Source organism: Leucoraja erinacea, chromosome 1 (genome assembly GCF_028641065.1).
Source record: "Leucoraja erinacea ecotype New England chromosome 1, Leri_hhj_1, whole genome shotgun sequence".
In the NCBI taxonomy this organism is placed as follows: domain Eukaryota; kingdom Metazoa; phylum Chordata; class Chondrichthyes; order Rajiformes; family Rajidae; genus Leucoraja; species Leucoraja erinaceus.
Window position 1 is genome coordinate 108,801,671 of NC_073377.1, and position 24,809 is coordinate 108,826,479.

Here is a 24,809-nt window from a genome sequence, read left to right on the forward strand (position 1 = left end):
GGTGACGCTGCGGTAGAGAACCCCAAGTTTCACCTGCCAGTGGATGAAGACATCTCTTCTCGTTTCATATGGCATATGTTATGTTTGCCTTCATTGAGATATTATTGGAGCCAGGAACTCGTGATGCAGTTTGATAGGACTTTGGCTCGGCTGCAATTGGCGTATTGCGTGCAGTGCTGGTCGCCCCTTTACAGCATTCCTCTGCGGAGGCTTTGGATAGGATCTATAAGTTCATAAGTTATAAGAGCAGAGTTAGGCCATTTGGCCCATCGAGTCTACTCCGCCATTCAATCATGGCTGTTTTATTTTTCCCTCTCAACCCCAGGGTGCAGAGGAGGTTTACCAGAATGATGCCAGGATTACTGGGTCTTAGCTACAGGAACAGGTTAGACAGACTTGGGGTATTTTCCCCGCAACACCGGAGGTTGAGGGGAGACCTGATGAAAGTATATAAAATTATGAAAGGCTTCGATAGGGTAGACAGTTTTACCCAGGGTAAAAATATCCAACACTAGAGTGCATAGCATTCCCTGCATATCCATGTGCCTATCTAAAAGCCTCTTAAATGCTGCTATCGTATCTGCCTCCACCACCACCACCCTTAACCCCTCTTCTTTCAAGACAAGACAAGAGTTTAATTATCATTTGTACCAACAATGGAACAGTGAAATTCCTGCTTTCAGAAGTTTAACAGACCCATAAACACATAGACATACAATAAACAAATGTTAAATAATCCAAATGCTAGTGCAAGAGAAAACCTGAAGTGCTTAGTACAACCAAAGACGCAGTCCTTAGAAGATCATGGTTGCTATGGTTAATGTTGCGCAGTGTTGATGGTTGGGAAGAAGATGGTCTTGAACCTGGACGTCATGGTTGTCAAGCTCCTGTACTTTCCCGATGGTAGCAGCGAGGTGAGAGCGTGACCAGGGTGGTGTGGGTCTCTGATGCTGGCTGCATTTTGGGGGCAGAGGCTCCTATAGCAGTGCTTCCACACCTCAACATTTTTTTTCCTTAAACGGAATCCAAAATTTCCTGGAATTTGATGGTACAGGTGCACAACCTTTTATCCGAAGATCCAAATAACGAAAACCTCCGAATAGCGACATTTTTTCGGTCCTTGAAGAAAGGTCCTTGAAAACGTTCACCAAGGGCGGCCCGCAGAGGTGACAGCGGAACCTCCGGTCGGTCCTCGAAGAAAGGGGAACTAAATCCCCATTCATAAAAGAGAAGGTGAGGGTATATTGCGCGGGAGGGTTAATAATTGACAATATGCTGCTACCTGCCAGCTGAGTTAAAAAAGTTCCCACGGTAGACTCACGATACACAGTGTATCGTGAGTCTTGCGTGGGAACCTTTTAACTCGGGGTGCAGGCAGCAGCAGATTGTCGCTCCCTTCAGTTTCACCCCACCTACACCCCTCTGCTTCCCGACCATGTGTGTGACCCCTTCCCTCCCCTCTCCAGCTCCCCGCTCATTGCACCGGCGCGGGGGCTTTGTACTGTCTTCACGTCGCGATGCTAGCAGGTCAGTGCCAGTCACCAGAGACGTCAGGACCAACGGAACACCGACCCCCAGGCCCACTGCAAGCACGGAGATCCCAGATCAGCAACTCCAGCCCAGCCCCGTTCCAACTCCAGAGGAACACGCTCCCCGTATGGGCAGAAGCTGATGGTGTGCAAGGGGTACGTCTTGTTCTTGGGGTGGCGCAGCTCTGGCTGGGGGCGAACTGCCACTTGTCGCCGTAGCGGCCCATCGGGGAGCGGATTCCTCTGGAGTTGGAGGGGGAGGGGGGTATTGTGCTGTTTGATCGCCCCCTACTATTCCAGGGACAGGGAGACAGGACGTTCACCGAGGGCGGCCCGCAGAGGTGTATCGTGAGTCTTGCGTGGGAACTTTCTAACTCAGCGTGCAGGCAGCAGCAGATTGTCGCTCCCTTCAGTTTCACCCCACCTACACCCCTCTGCTTCCCGTCCATGTGTGTGACCCCATCCCTCCCCTCTCCAGCTCCCCGCTCATCGCACCGGCGCGGGGGCTTTGTACTGTCTTCACGTCGGCGATGGCAGCCAGCACGCTAGTGCAGTCACCGGAGACGTCAGGACCAATTGGACGTCGACCACCAGGCCCACCGCAAGCACGGAGAACCCAGAGACCCACAGCTTGCAGCAGCCCAGCCCAGCCCCGCTCCAACTACAGAGGAACCTGGGTTGCGGATGACGGGGCGTAGCTCGGGGCGTCGTAGCGGCCCATCGGGGAGCGGGTTCCTGTTGGTCCTGACGTCTCCGGCCACCTGCTATCCTCCGGGAACTGTACCGCCCTTGCAGGAGAGTGGAGTTGTTTGCAGTTGCAGAGGGAGGGGGCAAGGGCGGTACAGTTCGCAGTCTCAGCTCCAGTCCAGGGGGGTGGCCGGAGATGTCAGGACCAACGGGACAGCGACCCCCAGGCCCACTGCAAGCACGGAGATCCCAGAGACCCACAGCCAGCAGCAACTCCAGCCCAGCCCCGCTCCAACTCCAGAGGAACACGTAGGGGCAGAAGCTGATGGTGTGCAAGGTGTTCTTGGGGTGGCGCAGCTCGGGCTGTGGGTAAACTGCCATTTGTCGCCGTAGTGGCCCATCGGGGAGCGGATTCCTCTGGAGTTGGAGGGGGAGGGGGGTATTGTGCTGTTTGATCGCCCCCTGCTATCCCAGGGACAGGGAGACACAGCGGCTTTTTAGACTGGTGGGCAATCACTTCCAAAGTTCTGCCCACACAGTCAGTACACCTCTCCTACACTGCATTTCATACAAACATTTATTCTGCATGAAAAAACGACATTGAAGACTCAAACTCGCGACCGAGTAACTGCCGGGACCAAGGCGCAAACTCGCGACCTTGCGGATATGAGCCGAGCACTCTACCACTGAGCCAGCCATTAAAATCTACGCTAAAAAAATTCCATTCCGAAGACCGACAAATTCTGAATTACGAAAAGTGTCTGGTCCCAAGGCTGTCGGATAAAAGGTTGTGCACCTGTATTGCCTGAAAAATTCAAAAATGCTTCCTGCGTGCTATTTGTTGTTGGGTTTGTTTTGCGGGCACACGTTAACAACACAAAGAAGAACCAGGCAAAACAGATCAATGTAACTACACCGTATCTGCCTGTTTCTGTTATTCACTTGTACAGTGTTATGCAAGCCAGCTTTCGTTGCCTCCAACAGCTATCGTTGTCTTCGTTTTTTCAACCTGCTCTTGTGTCTCAGTCTCTTCCCTCTCCCCTCTCCCTTTTTTCCCCTTCCTCTCCCTTTTTTCCCCTCCCTCTCTCTCTCTCCCTCTCTTTTCTCTTTCCCTCCTTTTTTCAACCTGCTCTTGTCTCAGTATCCTCTCCACCCCTCCCTCTCTCCACCCCTCCCTCTCTCCACCCCTCCCTCTCTCCACCCCTCCCTCTCTCCACCCCTCCCTCTCTGCACCCCTCCCTCTCTTCCTCTCGGCCCCTTGAGCCACCCACCGTTTGGTAAGATCAAGGCCGATCCCAATGTAACTGCAATCACACAACCACCCCCACCCCCCCCCCCCCCCCCCCCCCCCCAAAGCTGTCCAACTTTAGGCTGTGGACGCCATACGCAAGAAGAAGAAGACCCACGCCTTTAATTGATTTCTCCCGCTCTGTTAGCATTAATAGACGCCATCACCAAGAACGGAAGCACCGCTGGTGGACCAGGACATCGCACTGAGTCGGACAAACCCAACCAGGGCAAATCCACGGGTCCGGCGCAGAACGGAGCCATGCCGGAGACGGAGAAGAAGGTGGAATCTAAAGCCTACACCAGCGAGCAGCTGGACGGGGTGCAGAGGTATGGAGATGGTGGTCATCATTGAATCTCTGCCATGTTGGGCTTTGGCCGCTGATGTGTTTAAGTTTAGGTGTTTAAGAGTTTGTTTAGGTTTGGGTGTTTAAGTGGGAGGAGGGATGCTGTCTCTTTCATCTCTCGCCTTTGTCCACCCATCTGCCGATCACCCCCTCCCCGAACCTTTATCCACCTATCACATGTCAGGCTTTATCCCTCCCCCACCTCTGTTCAAGCTTTCTTCCCCCTAATCCATCAGTCTGAAGAAGTGTCATGTCCCGAAACGTTACCTGTCCATTTCCTCCACAGATGCTACCTGACCCACTGAGTTTCTCGAGCACTTTGTGTTTTACTCCAGATTCCAACATCTGCAGTTCCTTGCATCCCTCCATTTCCCCATGTTTGAACACTTTTGTTCCTATCCTTTCCTTCCTCTGTTGCAGTCTCCAAACACTCCTCTCCGTTCCTCCAGCTCTGATGACTTTTTAAATAAATTGTTCTATCTTTAGGGCGGCCAAGTGGCACAGCTGTAGAGTTGCTGCCTCACAGCGTCAGAGAGCTGGGTTCGATCCAAACCTTGGGTGCTATCTGTGTGGAGTTTGCACATTCTCTCTGTGACCGCGTGGGTTTGCTCCGGGTGTTCGAGTATTTCCCACACTCCAAAGCCATGCGCGTTTGAAGGTTAATTAGCTCTGTAAATTGTCCCTAGTGTGTAGGGAGTGGATGAGAAAGTGGGATAACAGAACTAACATAGAAAATAGAAAATAGCTGCAGGAGTAGGCCATTCGGCTCTTCGAGCCTGCACCGCCATTCAATATGATCATGGCTGATCATCCAACTCGGTATCCTGTACCTGCCTTCTCTCCATACCCCCTGATCCCTTTAGCCACAAGGGCCACATCTAACTCCCTCTTAAATATAGCCAATGAACTGGCCTCAATTACCTTCTGTGGCAGAGAATTCCAGAGATTCTGTGTGAAAAATGTTTTTCTCATCTCGGTCCTAAAAGATTTCCCCCTTATCCTTAAACTGTGACCCCTTGTTCTGGACTTCCCCAACATCGGGTACAAACTTCCTGCATCTAGCCTGTCCAACCCCTTAAGAATTTTGTAAGTCTCTATAAGATCCCCCCTCAATCTTCTACATTCTAGTGAGTACAAGCTGAGTCTATCCAGTCTTTCTTCATATGAAAGTCCTGACATCCCAGGAATCAGTCTGGTAAACCTTCTCTGTACTCCCTCTATGGCAATAATGTCCTTCCTCAGATTAGGAGTCCAAAACTGTACGCAATACTCCAGACGTGGTCTCACCAAGACCCTGTACAACTGCAGTAGAACCTCCCTGCTCCTAGACTCAAATCCTTTTGCAATGAATGCTAACATACCATTCGCTTTTTTCACTGCCTGCTGCATCTGCATGCCTACTTTTAATGACTGGTGTACCATGACACCCAGGTCTCGTTGCATCTCCGGTTTTCCTAATCGACCACCATTCAGATAATAGTCTACATTCCTGTTTTTGCCACCAAAGTGGATAACCTCACATTTATCCACATTATACTGCATCTGCCATGCATTTGCCCACTCACACAGCCTATCCAAGTCACCTTGCAGCCTCCTAGCATCCTCCTCACAGCTAACACTGCCCCCCAGCTTCGTGTCATCCGCAAACTTGGAGATGTTGCATTCAATTCCCTCGTCCAAATCATTTATATATATATATATATATATATATTGTAAATAGCTGAGGTCCCAGCCTTGCGGTACCCCACTAGTCACTGCCTGCCATTGTGAAAAGGACCCGTTTACTCCTACTCTTTTCTTCCTGTCTGCCAGCCAGTTCTCTATCCACATCAATACTGAACCACCAATACCGTGTGCTTTAAGTTTGTATACTAATCTCTTATGTGGGTCCTTGTCGAAAGCCTTCTGAAAGTCCAGATATATCGGAACTAGTGTGATTGATGGTCGGTGTGGGCTGAATGGCCTAATTCTGCTCCTATGTCTTGTGGTCTTATGAATAACATACTGACCTTGCTAACAATGGCGATTTCAATTCTTCACTCCAGGATAAAGAAATGTAATGACTTCTACGAGATTCTAGGAATCGTCAAGGATGCATCTGAGGAGGATCTGAAGAAGGCATACAGGAAGCTGGCACTGAAGTTTCACCCGGATAAAAACCACGCCCCGGGGGCCACTGAGGCCTTCAAAGGTAGGCCTGGAGATTGTTGCCCCCTCCTGTGTTCTGTATCAGCTCTGTCTTGTGGACACGGGAGTGACGGAGTCTCCGGTGGCGTCGAAACAGATCTCCCTGGGTGCTCTGGTTTCTCTGGTTTCCTTCCACATTCCAAAGACGTGTGGGTTTGTAGGTCAATTGGCTTCTGTAAATCTAAATTGTCCCTAGTGTGTAGGATAGTGCTAGTGTACGGGGTGCTCGCTGGTCAGTGCGGACTCGATGGGCTGAAGGGCCTGTTTCCAGGCCTTGTATCTCTAAAGTCTGAAAAAGATTTGGAAAGGTTTGGAAATGGGCCTAACGCGGGCAGTTGGGATGAGTTTAGACGGAGCATCCTGGTCGACATGGACGAATTGGACCAAAGGGCCTGTTTCTGTGCTGTCTGACTGACACTATTCCAGCATCATTTTGTGGGGTTTTGCAGAGAGAGGAGACAGAGGAAACTTCACCGGCAGTTTTAAACGTCACAATTTGTTTTCCACAGCGATCGGAAACGCCTACGCCGTGCTCAGTAACCCAGTGAAACGGAAGGACTATGATCAGTATGGTGAAGGACTATCCCCTGGGAATTCTCAGCACGGGGGCTTCGAGTTTCACCGGAATTATGAGGCGGACATCACTCCAGAGGATTTATTCAACATGTTCTTCGGTGGAGGATTTCCCACAGGTACTGTTGAGAACGTTTTCTAAAGATGCTTCTAGATCTTTCTAAAGATTTAATACAGGTTGAGAGCCAAGAGTATTGTATTGACATATGTCCCGAAACAGAACAATGACATTCTTACTTGCAGCAGCACAACAGATATGTAAACATAGTACTCTGTAAACACCATAGTAAACTACAAAACAAACGTTCAGTGTAAGAGGGTTGGTGATTGTGGGAGGAATAGGTGCGTACTATTGGGGAGGGTGGGGGCGCACATGAAAGGGAGCGCTTGGCATCGGCTGGGTAATATATTAAGGTATAAATATTATATTGAGGTATGATTCTATACCAATAATTTGGATGAGAACACACATAGCAAGATTAGCAAGTTTGCTGATGATACAAAAGTGGGTGGTTTAGCAGGTAGTTGTGAAAGATTGCAGCAGGATCGTGATTGATTGGCCAGGTGGGCTGAGGAATGGTTGATGGAATTTGAGGTGTGAGCGAAATGTGAGGTGTTGCATTTTTTGGAAGTCTTAACATAGACAGGACCTACACAGTGAATGGTAGGCCTCTGGGTAGTATTGTGGAGCAGAGGGATCTCGGAGTGCAGGTGCATGTTTCCATGGTGAAGTCGCAGATAGATAGGGAGGTCAAAAAGGCTATTGGCACTTTGGTCTTCATCAGCCAGAGTATTGAGTATAAAAGCTGGGAGGTCATGTTGCAGTTGTACAAGATGTTGGTGAGGCCGCACTTTGAGTATTGTGTTCAGTTCTGTGCACCATGTTTTTGGAAAGATGTTGTCAAGCTTGAAAGGGTACAGAGAAGATTTACGAGGATGGTGCCAGGACTAGAGGGTCAGAGCTATACGAAGAGGTTGAGTAGGCTGGGGTTCTATTCCTTGGAGCACAGGAGGATGAAGGGTGATCTTATAGAGGTGTATAAAATCATGAGGTGAAAAGATTGGGTAGATGCACAGTCTCTTGCCCAGAGTCTTTAATGGCTGCGGGACAATCGCCATCGCCAGCCGGGGGCTATGAACTTGACTCTGACATCGGGGGGGGGGGGGAAGAGGGCGGGGGAGGGATAAGTTTATTTGGCCTTCCATCACAGCGATGTGATGGATGTTTATGTTTATGTAAATTATGTTGTGTCTTGGGTCTATGTGTTTGTAATGTATGGCTGCAGAAACGGCATTTCGTTTGGACCTCAAGGGGTCCAAATGACAATTAAATGTATCTTGTATCTTGTAGGTGAATCGAGAACCAGAGGGCATAGGTTTAAGGAGAAGGAGAAAAGATTTAATAGGAATCTGAGGGGTAACTTTTTCACACAAAGGGTGATGGGGGTATGAAACAAGCTGCCGGAGGAGGTAGTTGAGGCAGGGACTATCCCATTGTTTAAGAAACAGCCAGACGGGTACATGGATAGGACTGGTTTGGTGGGATATGGACCAAATGCAGACAGGTGGGACGAAGGTAGCTGGGACATGTTGGCCGGTGTGGGCAAGTTGGGTTGAAGGGCCTGTTTCCACACTATCATTCTGTGCCTGTGTAGGTTTTCCCCGGGTGCTCCGGTTTCCTCCCACACTCCAAAAATGTATAGGTTTGTAGGTCAATTGGCTTTAGTAAAAATTGTAAATTGCCCGCTAGTGTGTAGTATAGAGCTAGTATACAGAGATCTTGATGGCTGAACGGGCCTGTTTCCATGCTGTATCTCTAAACTAAACTACACAGTGCTGCTTTACTATAGCCCTCTTTCATCTTCAAGCCTCTAATATTTTTTAGAAAAATATGAGACGGCAGAATGCAGAGGGGTAAAGTGATTTGGGATTGGAACATGGTGGTAACTATGTGCGATGGAAGGTGACGTGATAACACAGTGCGGGAAGTAAGGAGGGAATCAAAGCTACAGTGTGAAGTAGGCAGGGCAGGAAGGAAGCTGGGTTGTGACATATCTCAGACCACCAACCCGAGAATGACAATAACTTGCGTGGAGTTAGGGAATCTCTCTCCACTGGAGCCGCGACTGAAAGCTGAATAAATGGATAAACATTGTGTGGGAAAGTGACGCAAAGTGCTGGGGTAACTCAGCTGGTCAGGCGACATCTTTGGAGAAAAGGAATAGATGACGTTGTGGTTTGGGACCCTTCTTCCGATTGATTGTTTGGATGAGGGGGCTGGGAGGGGAAGGAAAGCCTCTAGCGGCCCACTCCACCGACACTTCAACCCGCGAACGTGCCGTCCCCTCGTCTCCCGCGGCCACCGCTCAGCCTCCATGCCCCGGGGCACCTCCCGCAGCTGACCTCGGAACCCCCAGAGCGCCGCCTACGGTGTGGGAGGTGAGCCCACACCTGCTCACCAGCACCAACCCTCTCCTCTGTCCATCACTGCCACCATCTTGAAGAGTTACCTTGAGCATAGAAGGGATAGAGTCGGGGCAGTGCCCATGATCCCATTTGTCTCGCCTTGGCTCCCTGCGAACAGGAACGTACGTTCACGAGGTACGGTGGCGTTCCAGAGACAATCTGAAGATGCACTATAATCCCTCCACGACAGCTGTTTAATTTTAAATTTGGCTAATTAATTAAATCATTTAAAAAGCTCGTATAAACGATGGAAAGGAGGGATTATTTATTAAAACCCATCTGTTTGCTAAAACCCCCGGGGAATAGGATTTGACATAAAACCGAAAATGCTGTAAGCACTTGACATCTGCTGGGTATCTTCAGCGTATTTGTCGTCTTTTCACCTTTGGTATTGGTTTAGTATTGTCATGTGTACTGAGATACAGTGAAGAACGTTGCATTTTATCCAGTCAAATCGTATTGTACAGGGAATATTCAAGTAAAAGTACAACAGGGACAGTTCCTTCCCAGCTGTTATCAGGCAGCTGAGCCATCCTAACACCAACTAGAGAGCGGTCCTGGCCTCCCATCTACCTCATTGGAGACCCTCGGATTGTCTTTAATTCGACTTTACTGGACTTTATCATGCACTAAACGTTATTCCCTTTATCCTGTATCTGTACACTGTGGAATGCTTGATTGTAATGTATAGACCTTTTGCTCACTGGATTGCCAGCCTTTCCCCATTCATTCCCTCGTCTCCCCTCTCCCATCAGTCAAGAGGTACAGAAGTGTGAAAACACAAACCTCCAGATTCCGGGACAGTTTCTTCCCAGCTGTTATCAGGCAACAGAACCATTCTATCACCAACTAGAGAGCGGTCCTGATCTTCCATCTACCGCATTGGGGACCATTGAACGTTCTTTAATCAGACTTCATCTTGTATGTTGTTCCCTTTATCCTGTATCTGTACACTGTACGGCTTGATTATAAACATGTATAGTATTTCCATTGACTGAATAGCGCACAACATAAAGCTTTTCGCTGTACCTCGGTACACGTGACAATAATAAACTAAACTAGAGTAAAGAGAAAAATACCAGTGTGCAGAATATAGTGTTACAGGGTTACAGAGAAAGTGCAGATAAAACATCTGCAAGGGCCTCAGTGAGGTTGGTTGGAAGTTTGAGACTATACCCGAGTTTATGAGAAACCATTCAGTAGTCTGACTGCCCATTTCTAGATACAGTGGATTTTCTTTTTAAGTTGGGGAAAAGTTACAGTCTGGGGAAGGGTCCCGACCCTATACATCACCTATCCATGATCTCCAGAGATGCTGCCTTTAAATTATCACAAGACACTTCACGAGGGGGGGGGTTACTCACCAAGATTGATGTCAGGAAGGCCGATGTCCAATGATCTGGTTGAGGATTATCAGAATGCTGCCTGGATTAGAGGGTGTTAGCTATAACGAGAGCTTGGACAAACTTGGAGAAACGGGGAACTGCAGATGATGGTTTACAAAAAAATATATATACAAAGTGCTGGAGTAACTCAGCAGGTCAGATGCATCTCTGGAGAACATTGATCAGTGAGGCAGTCTGAGGAAGGGTCCCGCCCTGAAACGTCACATGTCCATGTTCTCCAGAGATGCTGCCTGACCCGTTAAGTTACTCTTGCACTTTGTGTCCTTTTTGGGAAAAAGTTTTACTGGAATGGTTACCTATATGTGGGTTTTCATTTACAAATGTTGACACAGAATAGATTTAGGTTTATTATTGTACTTGTACTGAGGTACAGTGTTTTGCATGGTATCCAAGCAGATCTGATAATACTAGACATAAATACAATCAAGTCAAACTCAAGTACAATAGGTAGAGCAAAGAGGAAGATACAGAGTGCAGAACATCGTTCTCAGCATTGCAACGCATCAGTTCCATAGATAAAGTCCAATGTCTGCAATGGGGTAGACGTCAATCCGACAGTACCTTAGCTTTTGAAAGGACCGTGCAGAAGCCTGATAGCAGAGGTGAAGAAACTGTTCCTGAGTCTGGTGCTGCACGCTTTCAAGCTTCAGTATCTTCTGTCGGACGGGAGCGGGAAGAAGAAGGAATGACGGGGGTGGGATAAACCTTTGATTGTGATGGCTGCTTTTCCAAGGCAGTGTGAAGTGTGGATGGGGTTGAAGAAGGCGTTTGTTACGCTTCCCTTCAAACTAAGGGCATTGTGTACAGAAGTTGGGATATCATGTCACAGCTATACAAGATATTGGTGAGACCATTTTAGAGGACATTGTTTTGATTTGTTTAGTTTATAGTCAAGTGCACCGAGGCACAGTGTTGTTGCAAGCTCTCCAATCACAGGATAAAGGGACTAATGTTCAGTGCAAGGTAAAGTCCAATTAAAGATAGTCCGAGGGTCTCCAATAAGGTAGATGGGAGATCAGAACTGCTTCCTAGTTGGTGATGGGATGGTTTAGTTACCTGATGACAGCTGGGAAGAAACTGTCCCTGAATCGGGAGGTATGTTTTTTCACGCTTCTTCATTAGTTCTCGGAGCAGAATTAAACTATTTGCCCATCAAGTCTACTCCACCTTTTAATTATGGCTGATCTATCTTACCCTCTCAACCCCATTCTCCTGCCCTCTCCCCATAACCCCGGCACCCATACTAATCACCCTTCTGTATCTCTTGCCTGATGGGGGAGGGGTGAAGAGAGAGTGACTGGGTGAGTCTGGTCCTTGATTATGCTGGTGCCTTGCCGAGGCAGTGTGAAGTGTAGATGGAGTCACTACAAGGGAGGAATGGAGGAGCTGAGTTGTAAGGAGAGTCTGGGACCTTTATCCCTGGAGCATAGGAGGCTGACGGGAGATTTTATAGAGGTTTATAAACCATGAGGCATTTGGGTCGGAGTGAATGCTTGGTCTTTCCCTCCAGAGTAGAAGAGTCCAGAGCTAGAGGGCACGGGTTTAAGTTGAGAGGAGCAAGGTACAAAGTTGATCGGAGGGATCGGTAACCCGTCTGGAGGCTCGTTTGTCGGCGCTTGGGATGGAGCTGCAGATGACAGGTGCTAGGACTGGATCGGTAGGAGGGTGAACCGGGGTAACGCCTCCAGGTCAGCTGCAGGAGGTGCCCCCAGGACACAAAGATGGGTGGGTGAGGGGAGTAGAGGGACGTTGGTTCACAGGAACTGCTCCAGTACATCGAGGGCGTGGGCCAACTTTGGACTTTGTAGAATGGCGGCGCTTGCATGTGTAATATATGCACAAAGAATTTCACTCTGCATTTGTATATGTGTCAGATAAAGCACCATTGATATAAAGGAGACCCAAGGGTTCATGTCTTTATTGTGAGGGTGGTGAGTGTGTGGAATGGGCTGCCAGGCAAAGCTGTAGAGTTGGGTACAATGGCAACTTTTAAGATGTTTAGATGGGTATGTGGATAGTAAAGGTTTAGGGGAAATGAGCCAAACACGGGCAAGGTAGAGTAGGTCAGTTATAAAACATGGATGATGTGGGCAGAAGGGGCTGTTCCAAGCTGTATAAATGCTGGAACATCTTGCAACGGGTGGTGGTGGAAAATACGATTTGCCCTATAATAGACTTTCTCCTCCACTCACTACACACTAGAGGTCATTTACAGAAGCCAATTAACCTTCGAACCTGCATGTCTTTAGGATGTGGGAGGAAACTGGAAAAGCCAGAGGAAACCCAGGTGATCACAGGGAGAACGTGTAAACTCCACACAGAGAGCACCCAAGGTCAGGCTCGAACCTGAAGTTATGAGGCAGAAGCTCTTCCCACTGCACCACTTGTGTCTGGATGATTTTAGAATGGGCTTGGATAATTTCTGATGCATTGTTCTGTCCCAGGGTCTGTGGGACGTGGGTGAGGTACTGGTTCTCTCTTTCACCTGCTGCTCCATTTCAGGTAGTACACAGACCTACTCCAACGGAAGGACAAGATTTACAACGCAGCACACGTACCACAGAACCGAAAGGGATGACGAGAGAACAGACGTAAGTCATCAGGTACACTGCTTCCCTTCCTCCCCCCTCTCTCTCGGGTACCTACTAAAACCCTGGTATTTGATCCTCTTGCCTTAAGACAAGTAGATTTTGTTGAGGAGTTTAAGATTGCATTGAACATATTTGTTGAGCCTAGTTTGCTGCAGAGGGCACCGGGGCATTCTGAGGGTGCACCTTCAAAATCAGCTGCTCCTCGTGCATCCTAGACTGCAGCAGTACTGCTGGGACACGGGTGGATGCACGGCTGCTTGCGAGTAGTGCAGGCGGGTAACTGCGACGTGTGGGGTCCAGTCCCACCAGCACCAAGTGCATCTAAAGACCAGCCGTTGTTCACAGTTGCTGAGATTACTGTTGTGCAGTGTTCAAGAGCCTGATGGTTGCTGGGGAGAAACTGTTCTTGAGCCTGGAGGTCAGGCTCCTGTACCACCTTCTCGATGGAAGCAGCGAGGTGAGAGCGTGGCCAGGGTCTCTGATGCTGGCTGCTGTTTTAATCCTGTAGATTGCTTCGACGATGGGGAGGTCCGTACTCGTGATGGACTGGGCAGCATCTGCCTCTCTAGATCACTTTGTTCCTGGGTGTTTGAGTTGCCAAATCAAGCAGTGATGTAACCAGCCAGTGTGTTCTCGTACAGGTGTAGACATTTGATAGATTACTCATTGACAAATCCTCAATATCTGAGTAATTGGAGGCATTAACGGGCTTTCTCTATGATTGCACTCGTTGCCTTTGTGATCATTGAGCAGACCTGGCAACATTTTATTTGTCTTTTTTCCCCATTCTTGTTCTACACTTCACACCTGATGTTCACTGCCCCCCCCAGGGTTCATTCTCTTGCACAACCCTTATCTTTTTCAATTTCTTTCAAAATGTTGGCAACAGTACCGTGGGTTGTTGAGGACCCGAGTTTTGTAATTGCTTTTCTGAACCGCTCCAAATCTCATTCTAATTGCAAAAAGCTCCTTGAAATTAACTAACAATTTTCCATTGGAAACTGCAGATGCTGAAATAACAGAATTGTACAGCACAGGAACGGGCCCTTTGCCCCGCAATGTCTGTATTGAACATGATGCCTGGTTTTGTTTTAATTAGCTTAATTTAGAAATGCAGTGTGGAAACAGGCCCTTCAGCCCACTGAGTCCATGCCAACTAACGATCACCCTTGCACTAGTTATATTCTACACACCAGGGCAATAATTAACCCACAATTCTGCACGTCTTTGGGGTGTGGGAGGAAACCGAAGCACCCAGAGAAAACCCACGTGTTCACAGGGAGAACGTACAAACTCCGTACAGGCAGCACCCATAGTCAGGATCAAACCTCTGTCTCTGGTGCTGTAAGGCAGCAACTCTACCCACTGCAATGCTATAATATAATCTCCTTTGCCTGCACGTGTTCTAAAAGCCAAATTAGTTGCAGAGAACGGTAAAGCACAGGAACAGGCCCTTTGGCCCACAATGTTTGTGCTGCACATGATGCCAAGACCAACTTGTATTTGCCAGCACATAAGCCATTCCCTGCATATCCATGTGCCTTTAAAAGACTATTTGAAACAACCAATATCTTATCTGCATCCACCACAACCCCTGGCCCGAAACGTTGCCTATTTCCTTCGCTCCATAGATGCTGCTGCACCCGCTGAGTTTCTCCAGCATTTATGGTGAAGCTGAAACTCAGTCTGAAGAAGAGTTTTGGCCCGAAACGTTGCCTGACCCTCTGAATTACTCCAGTACTTTGTATCTGACCCTCTGAATTACTCCAGTACTTTGTATCTTTAGACCTACGAGATAGAGGAATCAGACCCTTCAGCCCACCGAGTCTGCGCTGACCAGTGATTACCCCGTACACTAACACTCGGGAGAATTTTGCAACTTAACAAAGCCAATTAACCTACAAATCTGTGTTTTTGGCGTGTGGGAGAAAACCGGAGCACCCGGAGAAAACCCACGGCCAGAGGGAGACCGTACAAACTCTGTACATACAGCACCCGTAGTTAGAATTGAAACCAGGTCTTTGGAGCTATCAGGGAGCAACTCTACTGCTGCACAACTATATCCTTTCATGCTATAGTGTTCTCCATAATGTTTGGGACAAAGACCCATCATTTATTTATTTGCTTCTGTACTCCACAATTTGAGATTTGTAATAGAAGGGAAAAAAATCACATGTGGTTAAAGTGCACATTGTCAGATTTTATTAAAGGGCATTTTTACTTTTGGAAACTTTTATTGCTGTTTATCAACACGAGGATCAAATTTGTGCCAATGAAAGTCAAAGAAGCCATTATGAGACTGAGAAGCAAGAATAATACTGTTAGAGACATCAGCCAAACCTTAAGCTTACCAAAATCGACTGGAACATCATTAAGAAGAGAGCACTGGTGAACTTACTAATCGCAAAGGGACTGGCAGGCCAAGGAAGACCTCCACAGCTGATGACAGAAGAATTATCTCTATAATAAAGAAAAATCCCCAAACACCTGTCCAACAGATCAGAAACACTCTTCAGGAGTCAGGTGTGGATTTGTCAATGACCACTGTCTGCAGAAGACTTCATGAACAGAAATACAGAGGTTACACTGCAAGATGCAAACCACTGGTTAGCTGCAAAAATAGGAAGGCCGGGTTACAGTTTGCCAAGAAGTACTTAAAAGAGCAACTACAATTCTGGAAAAAGGTCTTGTTGACAGATGAAACAAAAGATTAACATATTAGAGTGATGGCAAGAACAAAGTTTGGAGGAGAGAAGGAACTGCTCAAGATCCAAAGCATACCACCTCATCTGTGAAACACGGTGGTGGGGGTGTTATGTCCTTGGTATGTATGGCTGCTGAAGGTACTGGCTCATTTATCTTCATTGATGATGCAACTGCTGATGGTAGTAGCACAATAAATTTTGAAATGTATAGACACATCCTATCTACTCGAGTTCAAACAAATACCTCAAAACTCTTTGGCTGACGGTTCATTCTACAGCAAGACCATGATCCCTAACATACTGCTAAAGCAACAAAGGAGTTTTTCAAAGCTAAAAAATGGTCAATAATCACCCGATCTGAACCCAATTGAGCATGCCTTTTATATGCGGAAGAGAAAACTGAAGGGGACTAGCCCCCAAAACAAGCATGCTAAAGATAGCTTGCAATACAGGCCTGGCAGAGCATCACCAGAGAAGACATCCAGCAACTGGTGATGTCCATGAACCGCAGAATTCAAGCAGTCATTGCATGCAAAGGATATGCAACAAAATACTAAACATGACTACTTTCATTTACATGCAATTGCTGTGTCCCAAACATTATGGTGCCCTGAAATGGGGGGACTATGTATAAACACCAATGTAATTTTTACATGGTGAAACAAAATGTATAAAAATGGCCTTTATTAAAATCTGACAATGTGCACTTTAACTGCGTGTGATTTTTTAATTTTATTTGTTTTCTATTACAAATCTCCAATTGGAGTACAGAGGCAAATAAATAAGTGACGGGTCTTTGCCAAACATTATGGAGGGCACTGTATGTCCGCTAGTCTTTGCCACCTCCATCCTATGGAGAAAGGTTCTGAATGTCTACCCTATCTTGAGCAATAAATAAAAACAAAATTATCGGTCTGAAGAAGCGTCCCAACTTGAAACATCGTCTGTCCATTCAGATTCAGATTCAGATTCAATTTTACTTGTCATTGTCAGTGTACAGTACAGAGACAAAGAAATGCATGTCCATTCCCTCGACAAATACTGCCTGACTCGCTAAGTTTCTCCAGCACTTTGTTTTTAGCCCTGCCTTTGAACACCTTCTTTACCAAGACCCAAGAGTGTTTTATTGTCATATGTCCTGAAACTGAACAATTAAATTCTTACTTCACGCAGCGGTAGAGTTGCTGCCTTGCAGCGCCAGTGACCCAGGTTTGAACCTGACTACGGGTGCTGTTTGTATGGTTTGTATGTCCTCCCTGTGACCAAAGATTGCCTGTGACTGCATGGGGTTTCTCTGGTTTCCTCTTGCACTCCAAAGACATGCAGGTTTGTAGGTTAACTGGTTGTTAAAGAAGGAACTGCAGATGCTGGAAAATCGAAGGTACACAAAAATGCTGGAGAAACTCAGCGGGTGCAGCAGCGTCTATGGAGCAACGTTTCGGGCCGAAACCGTTCTGAAGCTCCATAGATGCTGCTGCACCCGCTGAGTTTCTCCAGCATTTTTGTGTACCTGCAGGTTAACTGGCATCAGTAAAAATGTTAAATTGTCCTTGGTGTGTAGGATTGTGCTAGCGTATGGGGTGATCGCTGGTCGGTGTGGACTTGGTGGGCTGGAGAGCCTGTTTCCGTGTTGTATCACTAAAGTCTAAAGCAGCAGCACAACAGGTTTATAAACACAGTGCTCTACTCAATAGCTCGGTCTATTTTTCTTTTTGCCATGAAATACCTATGGATCTTTAAATGACCGCAGCCACATCTCTCAGTTAATGATGTAATGTAGAGAAAATACTCCCTGCCAGAGATTGCTTCAGTTTCTGACCAAACGTAGTTTCAACGATTGAGAAAGAACTTTTTCAAATTCTCATTGGAGCTGAATTAAAGAAATTGATTTTTTATTTTATTTTTTTTTCCCCTTGTATTTTCCAGGGAGGATTTTCAATGTTTTTACAGTTGCTTCCTATAATTGTTTTGATATTGGTGTCTGTTTTAAGCCAGTTGATGGTATCTTCTCCACCGTACAGCCTCTACTATCGAGCGTGAGTATTACTGACATTTTCTCCTGTTCTTCACGCAGTCGAGAACTGTACCAAGACCAAATTATAGGTTTCGCTTTTTTTTGCAGCTTAGAGATGCAGCGAGGAAACGGGTCCTTTGGCCCACTGAGCCCATGATAACCAGTCATGACCCGTTCACACTAGTTCTCTGTTATTCCAGTTTTACATCCTACACACTAGGGGCAATTTACAGAGGCCAATTAACCCGCAAACCCACACCTCTTTGGGATGTGGAGGACACTGGAACACTGCGGAAACCCACGCGGTCAAAGGAAGAACGTGCCAACTCCGCACAGACAGCGCGCATAGTCAGGAACTAACCCTAGTCTCTAGCAGTTCTGAGCCGCCCTAGTTATTGCATAAAATGTTGGTTGTTATTGGTTTATTGATTGTTTATTTTACTATTATTAGTTTACTGATTAGGGGCAACTCAGTGCTGCAGCTGGTAGAGCTGCTGCCTCGGTGTGTAGTTTGTAAGTTCTACCTGTGACCGTGTGGGTTTCCTCTGGGTTCTACAGTTTTCTCCCGTATCCCAGGTTTGTAGGTTAATTGACCCCCTGTAAATTGTCCCTAATGCGTAGGAAGTGGATTGGAAAGTGGGATAGCATAGAACTAGTGTAAATGGGTGATCGATGATCGGTGTGGACTCCGTGGGTTGAAGGGCCTGTTTCGATGCTGTATATTGCAATTGATATTTCTGGTTTATTATTCGTGAAAGGCCTGGATAGAGTGGATGTGGAGAGAATGTTTCCACTAGTTGGAGAGTCTAGGACCAGAGGACACTGCCTCAGAATAAAAGGATGTACCTTTAGAAAGGAGACGAGGAGGATGGTGAATCTGTGGAATTCATTGCCACAGACAGCTGTGGAGGCCAAGTCATTGTGTATTTTTAAGCCGGAGATGAATAAATTCTTGATTAGTAAGGGTATTGGGTGGTATAGGAGAAGACAGAAGAATAGGGTTGAGAGGGAAAGCCATGATTGGCGGGTAGACTCTTTGGGCTGAATGTCCTATTTCTGCTCCTATGACTCAAGAACTTGCATGTTCTTTAATTCACGTAGTCAAGAACTCTATTTCCATTCTCATGCAAATTGTTTATATAAATTGATCAGGCCTTTTATTAAAATTCAATAACAATCTCTTGTTTCTACAGTGCCGTGGGACACACATTAAAGAAGCAAAGCATCAACCTTAAAGTGGTTTATTTTGTCAACAAAGACTTTGATAAAGAGTATACAGGTGTGGCGTTACAAAAAGTGGAAAAAAGCGTTGAAGATGATTATATAACTAATCTTCGAAATAACTGCTGGAAGGAACGGCAGGAGAGTAAGTTGCTTGAACTCGACTTTCTGAAATTTCAGTCCTTTATCACCCTTCTTCTGAACTCATCAGTCTGAAGTAGGGTCCCGACCCGAAACATCGTCTGTCCATTCCCTCCACAGAAGCTGGCTGAGCCGCTTAGTTTCTCTAGCACTTTGTGTTTGCATTTATTTACATGTTCAAGGATGATGGGGGACATACAGGCTGTGGGGGAGGGGGGGGGGGGAATGGTGTAATTATTGCCAATTGTACACTCTAACCGAGTTATCATTGCATAAGTAGTAGAAACAAAGAACTGCGGATGCGGGTTATTGCATGAAAGGACACAAAGCGCTGGAGTAACTCAGAGGGTCAGGCAGCATCTCTGGAGAGCATGGATAGGGGACGTTTCGGGTCGGGACCCTTCAGGTTCTCGATCTAAAACTGGGCCTGGAATCCAGGTGAGTTGATGATCCCAACCTGCTGGTGCTGGGGGAGAGCCGAGGATCAGCAGATTTAATATTCACTAGACCAGGAGCCCGTCCCCCAAGGCAATATTCCACCACTGACCCATAGCCCCCAACTGCACAGGGGTTCCCGTTGTGACGCGAGTCACGGCAACCCTCCCCCAACTGCGCCTCGCCATCCTTCTTCCTACCCCTATCCTCCTCCATTCCCTCATCCCCTAGCACTCGCTCCCCCTCCTCTTCACCCTGCCTCTTCTTTCCCCTCTCCCACTCCCTCCCTCTCCTTTCCCCTAACCCTCAGTCCCACCCTCCGTAACCCCTCTCTACTCCCCTCCTCACTCTCTCCCCCTGCTCCTCACCTCCTCCCTATCCCACTCTCTCCTCACCTCTCCATTGCCCTCCTCCCCTCCCTCACCTCCCCCACTTTTCCCTCCCTCTCCCCTCCCCTGTTCTCTCCCTCTATCCCCCTGCACCCCCTCTCCTCACCTCAAATCTAGTGACAAAATGTTGGAGTAGGCAGCATTTCTAGAGAAAAGGAATAAGTGACGTCTCAGGTGGGAACCCTTCACCTGTCTGAGGAATGGTTCCGACTCGAAACATCACCTATTTCTTTTCTCCAGACATGCTGTCTGACCCGCTGAGTTACTCCAGCTTTTTGTGTCTATCTTCAGTATAAACCGCATCTGCAGTTCCTTCCTACGCTGTAAGTCAGCAACGCTACTGCTTGCGCTATTGTGCCGCCTGTTATACGAGAATTTTCCCAAACAGTCTGTGACCTATAGCACTGGCTGGTCGCGCTATGTTGAGAACCCATAGCGCTGCAGCCGACAGCTATTTGTTTAGATTCCCACGCGTTAAGCCGACGGCGCTCTGTTTAAACCTTTGCGTGCTAAACAAGCAGCGCAGTGTGTATCGCTTTATGCGCCAAGTTTGTAGCGCTGTGTATTGCTTTACGCGCCTGTCTGCGGCTGATAGCGCTTTGTTCCCAAAGGGTGGGGGCTTGCTGGGGGGCTTGCTAGTCCGCGGCCATTTGTTATAGTTTGTATTTTGGATCAGCGCTATTGGCCAGGACTTACTGGCGGTTATTTCAACAGCTGATTTCTCACCTGTATAAAGGCAGGCGCCAGTAAGCCAGGTCAGTTCAGGTTTATGTACTAGAAAGGTTCACCGACGGGCTGAGTCTCGATCAGCGCCGCGGATGGAGAGAGAGAGAGACGTGTGCAGCTGTAAAACTATAACCGCCTATACCGAGACTAGTATTGTTTTTGTTCTCTCTTACCAATGAAACTGATTTGCAACTAAACAGATGAGTGAGCCTTTTTCTGTTCTACTAGTCAGATCCGTGAACCGTTTCACTTGTAACGCCTCCCAAATCGCCTCAATTTTCTGCCGAAGTAGCTGGCCCGTGTACTAATTTCACGTTTTCTTTCTTTCTCTGACAGGAAATGACTATTTTTACGCTGCCAAGGTGTATCGCGATGTTCGCCTTCGAAAGAAAGCTGAGCTGATGAGGATGGAAAGTTGTGAGAAACTAGCGAGACTAAATGAACTGTATCGAGGGGGCTGATCCAGCTGACCAGATCTCACCTTTTAATTTAAATGTTATATTGTACAGGGAGACATTTCAATTTATTATTATTTTAAAAAGAAAATAAATCTTTAAGTCTTATAACTTTGAGAGCCCGGCCCCCTTGGACTGATTACGGTTGAGATCTGTTGATGGCCAGAGCACTTTGTGCTGGCTGTGTGCGCATGTTCCTGTCACTTTATTGTATACAATACAGTGAATTTTAGATTAGCTTTTTAAAAAAGCACATGACTATAGAGAAAACAGATAATTCCGGCTAATATCGCAGGTTTGATGCGCGTTGGCTGTCCATTTTTTAATTCCACTGCCTGTTTGTGTTGATCACACAATTGGGAGTCGACGCACCCCCAACGAGCTAATAAACGCAATGTGTAGCTGTCTGTCGTCGAAAAGACCTTCTTGACTCTTTTGATTTAGATTTTGTACTTTTGAAGGATTTTAGTGTCTCTTGACAAACTAACCCAATTCCAGCACATTCTCGAGATGAACTTTAATGCATTCCGTGATCATCATGTTCTGAAATTATAAATTAATCCCTTTTTTTCTTTTTTGAGACTCGATTTGAGATTTGTTTTGGCAAGGCATATTCATTGACCACTTCTATCACTTAAGCAGTGAGGTGATTTATAATGGCATATTCCTTATATTAAGGATTATGTAGATGTTCTTGGGGGAATGATGTCCACTGTTGCATGTATAGTTGTGCATAGGCCTCCTTGAACTGTGAATATTGTACAGTTGTGATGTATTCTCGAGAGCTGCCTCTGTTTCTGTTGAGCCGTGTTTAAAGATAACAACATTTGTATATAAAAAACAATTAAGAAGAAAACTTGTGCAGAATGCTGGGGGTGATTGGGCAAGATGCTTGAAGGGAGAGGGGGCACCAAATGCTTCCCACAATGATAAAATAGGACTGCCCCCTCTCCCCTCTATTGTATTTACCTCCAGCTGGTATATTTGCACACCTCCCAGTATCTGCATAACTCGGACATTCTGTGAGCTGTCAGCACCTGTAGAATTTTTACATCTTGAGCAAAACACAAAGTGCTGGAGTAACTCAGTGGTTTAGGCAGCATTCCTGAACAACATGGATAGGTGAGTTTGGGTCGTGACCCTTCTCCAGTCTGAAGAATGCTCCTGACCCGAATCAACGCCTATCTACGTTCTCCAGTTTTGCTGCCTGACATACCGAGTTACTCCAACGCTTTGTGTTTTGCTTAAAATTCCCGCATCTGCAGTTCCTTGTTTCTCTCTGAATTTTACACCCTGTTCACGCACAGTTAAAGCCTGGAAGATATTTCCATTTTGACAACAAACATAGCCAAAGGTGGTGATAAATACAGTAGGTTGGTCAGCCCATGGAGTCTACTCCATTGGTCAGTGAGATTGTGCCTGATCTGCTACCTGCGCTTGGACTAGTCTCCATGTCTTCAGAGCTAGAGATTACCGTGGTGCCCTGACTCCATTGACCTCACGTATATGCACAATAATTGAATAACTAAATACCTCCTCACTTCACTCCTGCTCTTTTACTTTGAGTCTCTTACATCCACTCGTTCTATTCTCCCCAGAAGAAACATCTCATAGACACTGCCGAAGACCTCTCATGTTTAATGAGGTGGTGAGATCGCTTCCAATCTCCAGGGAATGTAGATCCAGTCTCACGGCTCATTCTTAACAACGGGAGGGGTGGGCGAGACGCAATGAACTGCAGATGCTGGAATCTTGAGCAAAACAGTGTTGGAGGAACTCAGCAGGTCAGGCAGCATCTGTGGAAGGAAATGGATAGATGACTTTATAGGTCGGCACAGTGGCACAGCTAGAGTTGCTGCCCCACAGCGCCAGAGACACGGGTTTACTACGGGTGCTGTCTGTGTGGATTTTGCACGTTCTCCCTGCGATCACGTGGGTTTTCCCTGGGTGCCCTGGTTTCTGCCCATATTCCAAAGATGTGCAGGTTTGTAGTTCAACTGGCTTCTATAAATTGACCCAAGTATGTAGGATTGAATTATTGTCTTGGTGATCGCTGGTCCGTGTGGACTCGATGGGCTGAAGGGCCTGTTTCCATGCTGTATCTTTAAAGTCTAAAAGTAAAACGCAAGGACCCTTCATCAGTCCAATTTGATTGAGGGATGGGGGAAATGCCTTGGGAAGGGGAGTTGCAGAAATCGGTCCAAGTCCTTTACAGAAACTGGAGCTCTTGTGAAATAGTTACTCTTGGAGGGAATTCCCTCAAACCAAACTCCATCACAGTCCCTCCTGAGGCAAGTAGGTTGAGTTCTTGTCGGGAGGATATGATTGCAGTCGATTTCTTTATTTGAAAGAAAGTGCTGGAGGAACTCAGTAGTTCAGGCAGCATCTGTGGATGGGAATGGACTTGTGACATTTTAGACATTGAGGAAGAGTCCTGACCTCAAATGTCTGAGTGAGTCTGAAAATGGGTCCTGACCCAAAATTTTGCCCGTCCATTCGCTCCACAGGCTCTGCCTTAACCCTGTTATTCAAGCACTGTGTTTTGCTCAAGATTCCAGCATCTACAGTCTCTTTATTCTTGCTATATAATTTCTTACATGTAAAAGTGGAAACATCCATGGACTTTTAATTGCTATCCATGGATATCAATTTGATGCAGGGTCATGACCCGAAACGTCGATCAACCCTCTGCCTCCACAGATGCTGCCTGACCTGCTCAGTTCCTCAACTGTTTGTTATTTTGCTTCTGTGGTCTTTTGTATAGAAACATAGAAAATAGGTGCAGGAGGAGGCCATTTTGCCCTTCGAGCCAGCACCGCCATTCATTGTGATCATGGCTGAATTTGCTAAATTTATACCTGGACTGAGCTCCCTCTGCATACTCCATGCTCCCAGCCTTATCGTTTAATAATAAATAATGGTAAAATTGGTAACATTCATATTATTCCATCTGCCACAAAACTAGGCATTTGTCATGTTGCTATCCGTATAGAGCCTCACGGCAAACTCTTGCTTTGTAATGTGGAGAGCCAAGAGCTTCCACCTCTAACATTGGTCATCACGGACACATTACAACTGGTCCCTTCAACCATCTGATTCTGTAGCTACCTGAGCTTAAGCACCACACCTTGCTGTGTACCTCACTCACAATAAGACCAACTTATTCCTCCTGGCTTCTAAGGATTAACCAATTCTGAATCTACCCTAGAATCATTAAAAATTGTGAAGATATAGTTCTGAAGATAATCCCAGTCAGACAGAAACCAGTAGAAATGGCTGAGATTTTAATTGCACATTTGAATTGTTGATTGTAATATATATATGTATTTAATGTATCTCTCTTTAACCTGCATCAAATAAAAGTTATTTTAAAGTGTGTGATCTGGATGGCTTTGAGTATGGACTCATTTTGTTGCTTCCTATGAACAGACAGATTTGTGTCATCATTATCCTCAATATTAGATGTTTTTAACTTTGTTACAGAGGTAATGGTGATACAGATGACCTTGAAAGTCCTGACGCTGATTATTGTAAGATGGATTGGAAAGGTTATTGTTACATATATACCAAAGGTTTCGAGGGAATTGGGCTGAACATGGGCAAGTGTTAGATGGGGCATCTTGGTCGGCATGGACTAATTGTGCCGCATG

At 46.6% G+C, this 24,809-nt stretch overlaps 1 protein-coding gene across 2 annotated transcripts in view; it reads left to right on the forward strand.

Moving 5' to 3' along the window:
- dnajb14 (DnaJ heat shock protein family (Hsp40) member B14) overlaps positions 1-24,544 on the forward strand; it is a 43,648-nt gene extending 19,104 nt beyond the window's left edge. Inside the window, exons 2-8 of one of the 2 annotated variants that reach the window (XM_055641111.1) lie at positions 3,653-3,833; positions 5,896-6,041; positions 6,547-6,729; positions 12,985-13,085; positions 17,705-17,814; positions 18,986-19,158; positions 21,041-24,544. In XM_055641111.1, coding sequence (XP_055497086.1) covers positions 3,653-3,833; positions 5,896-6,041; positions 6,547-6,729; positions 12,985-13,085; positions 17,705-17,814; positions 18,986-19,158; positions 21,041-21,165 — 1,019 coding nt within the window. In that variant the 3' untranslated portion in view covers positions 21,166-24,544. The remainder of the gene's footprint in view (positions 1-3,652; positions 3,834-5,895; positions 6,042-6,546; positions 6,730-12,984; positions 13,086-17,704; positions 17,815-18,985; positions 19,159-21,040) is intronic. The other variant, XM_055641119.1, reaches the window with a different exon arrangement.
- The last annotated feature ends 265 nt before the right edge of the window (positions 24,545-24,809 follow it).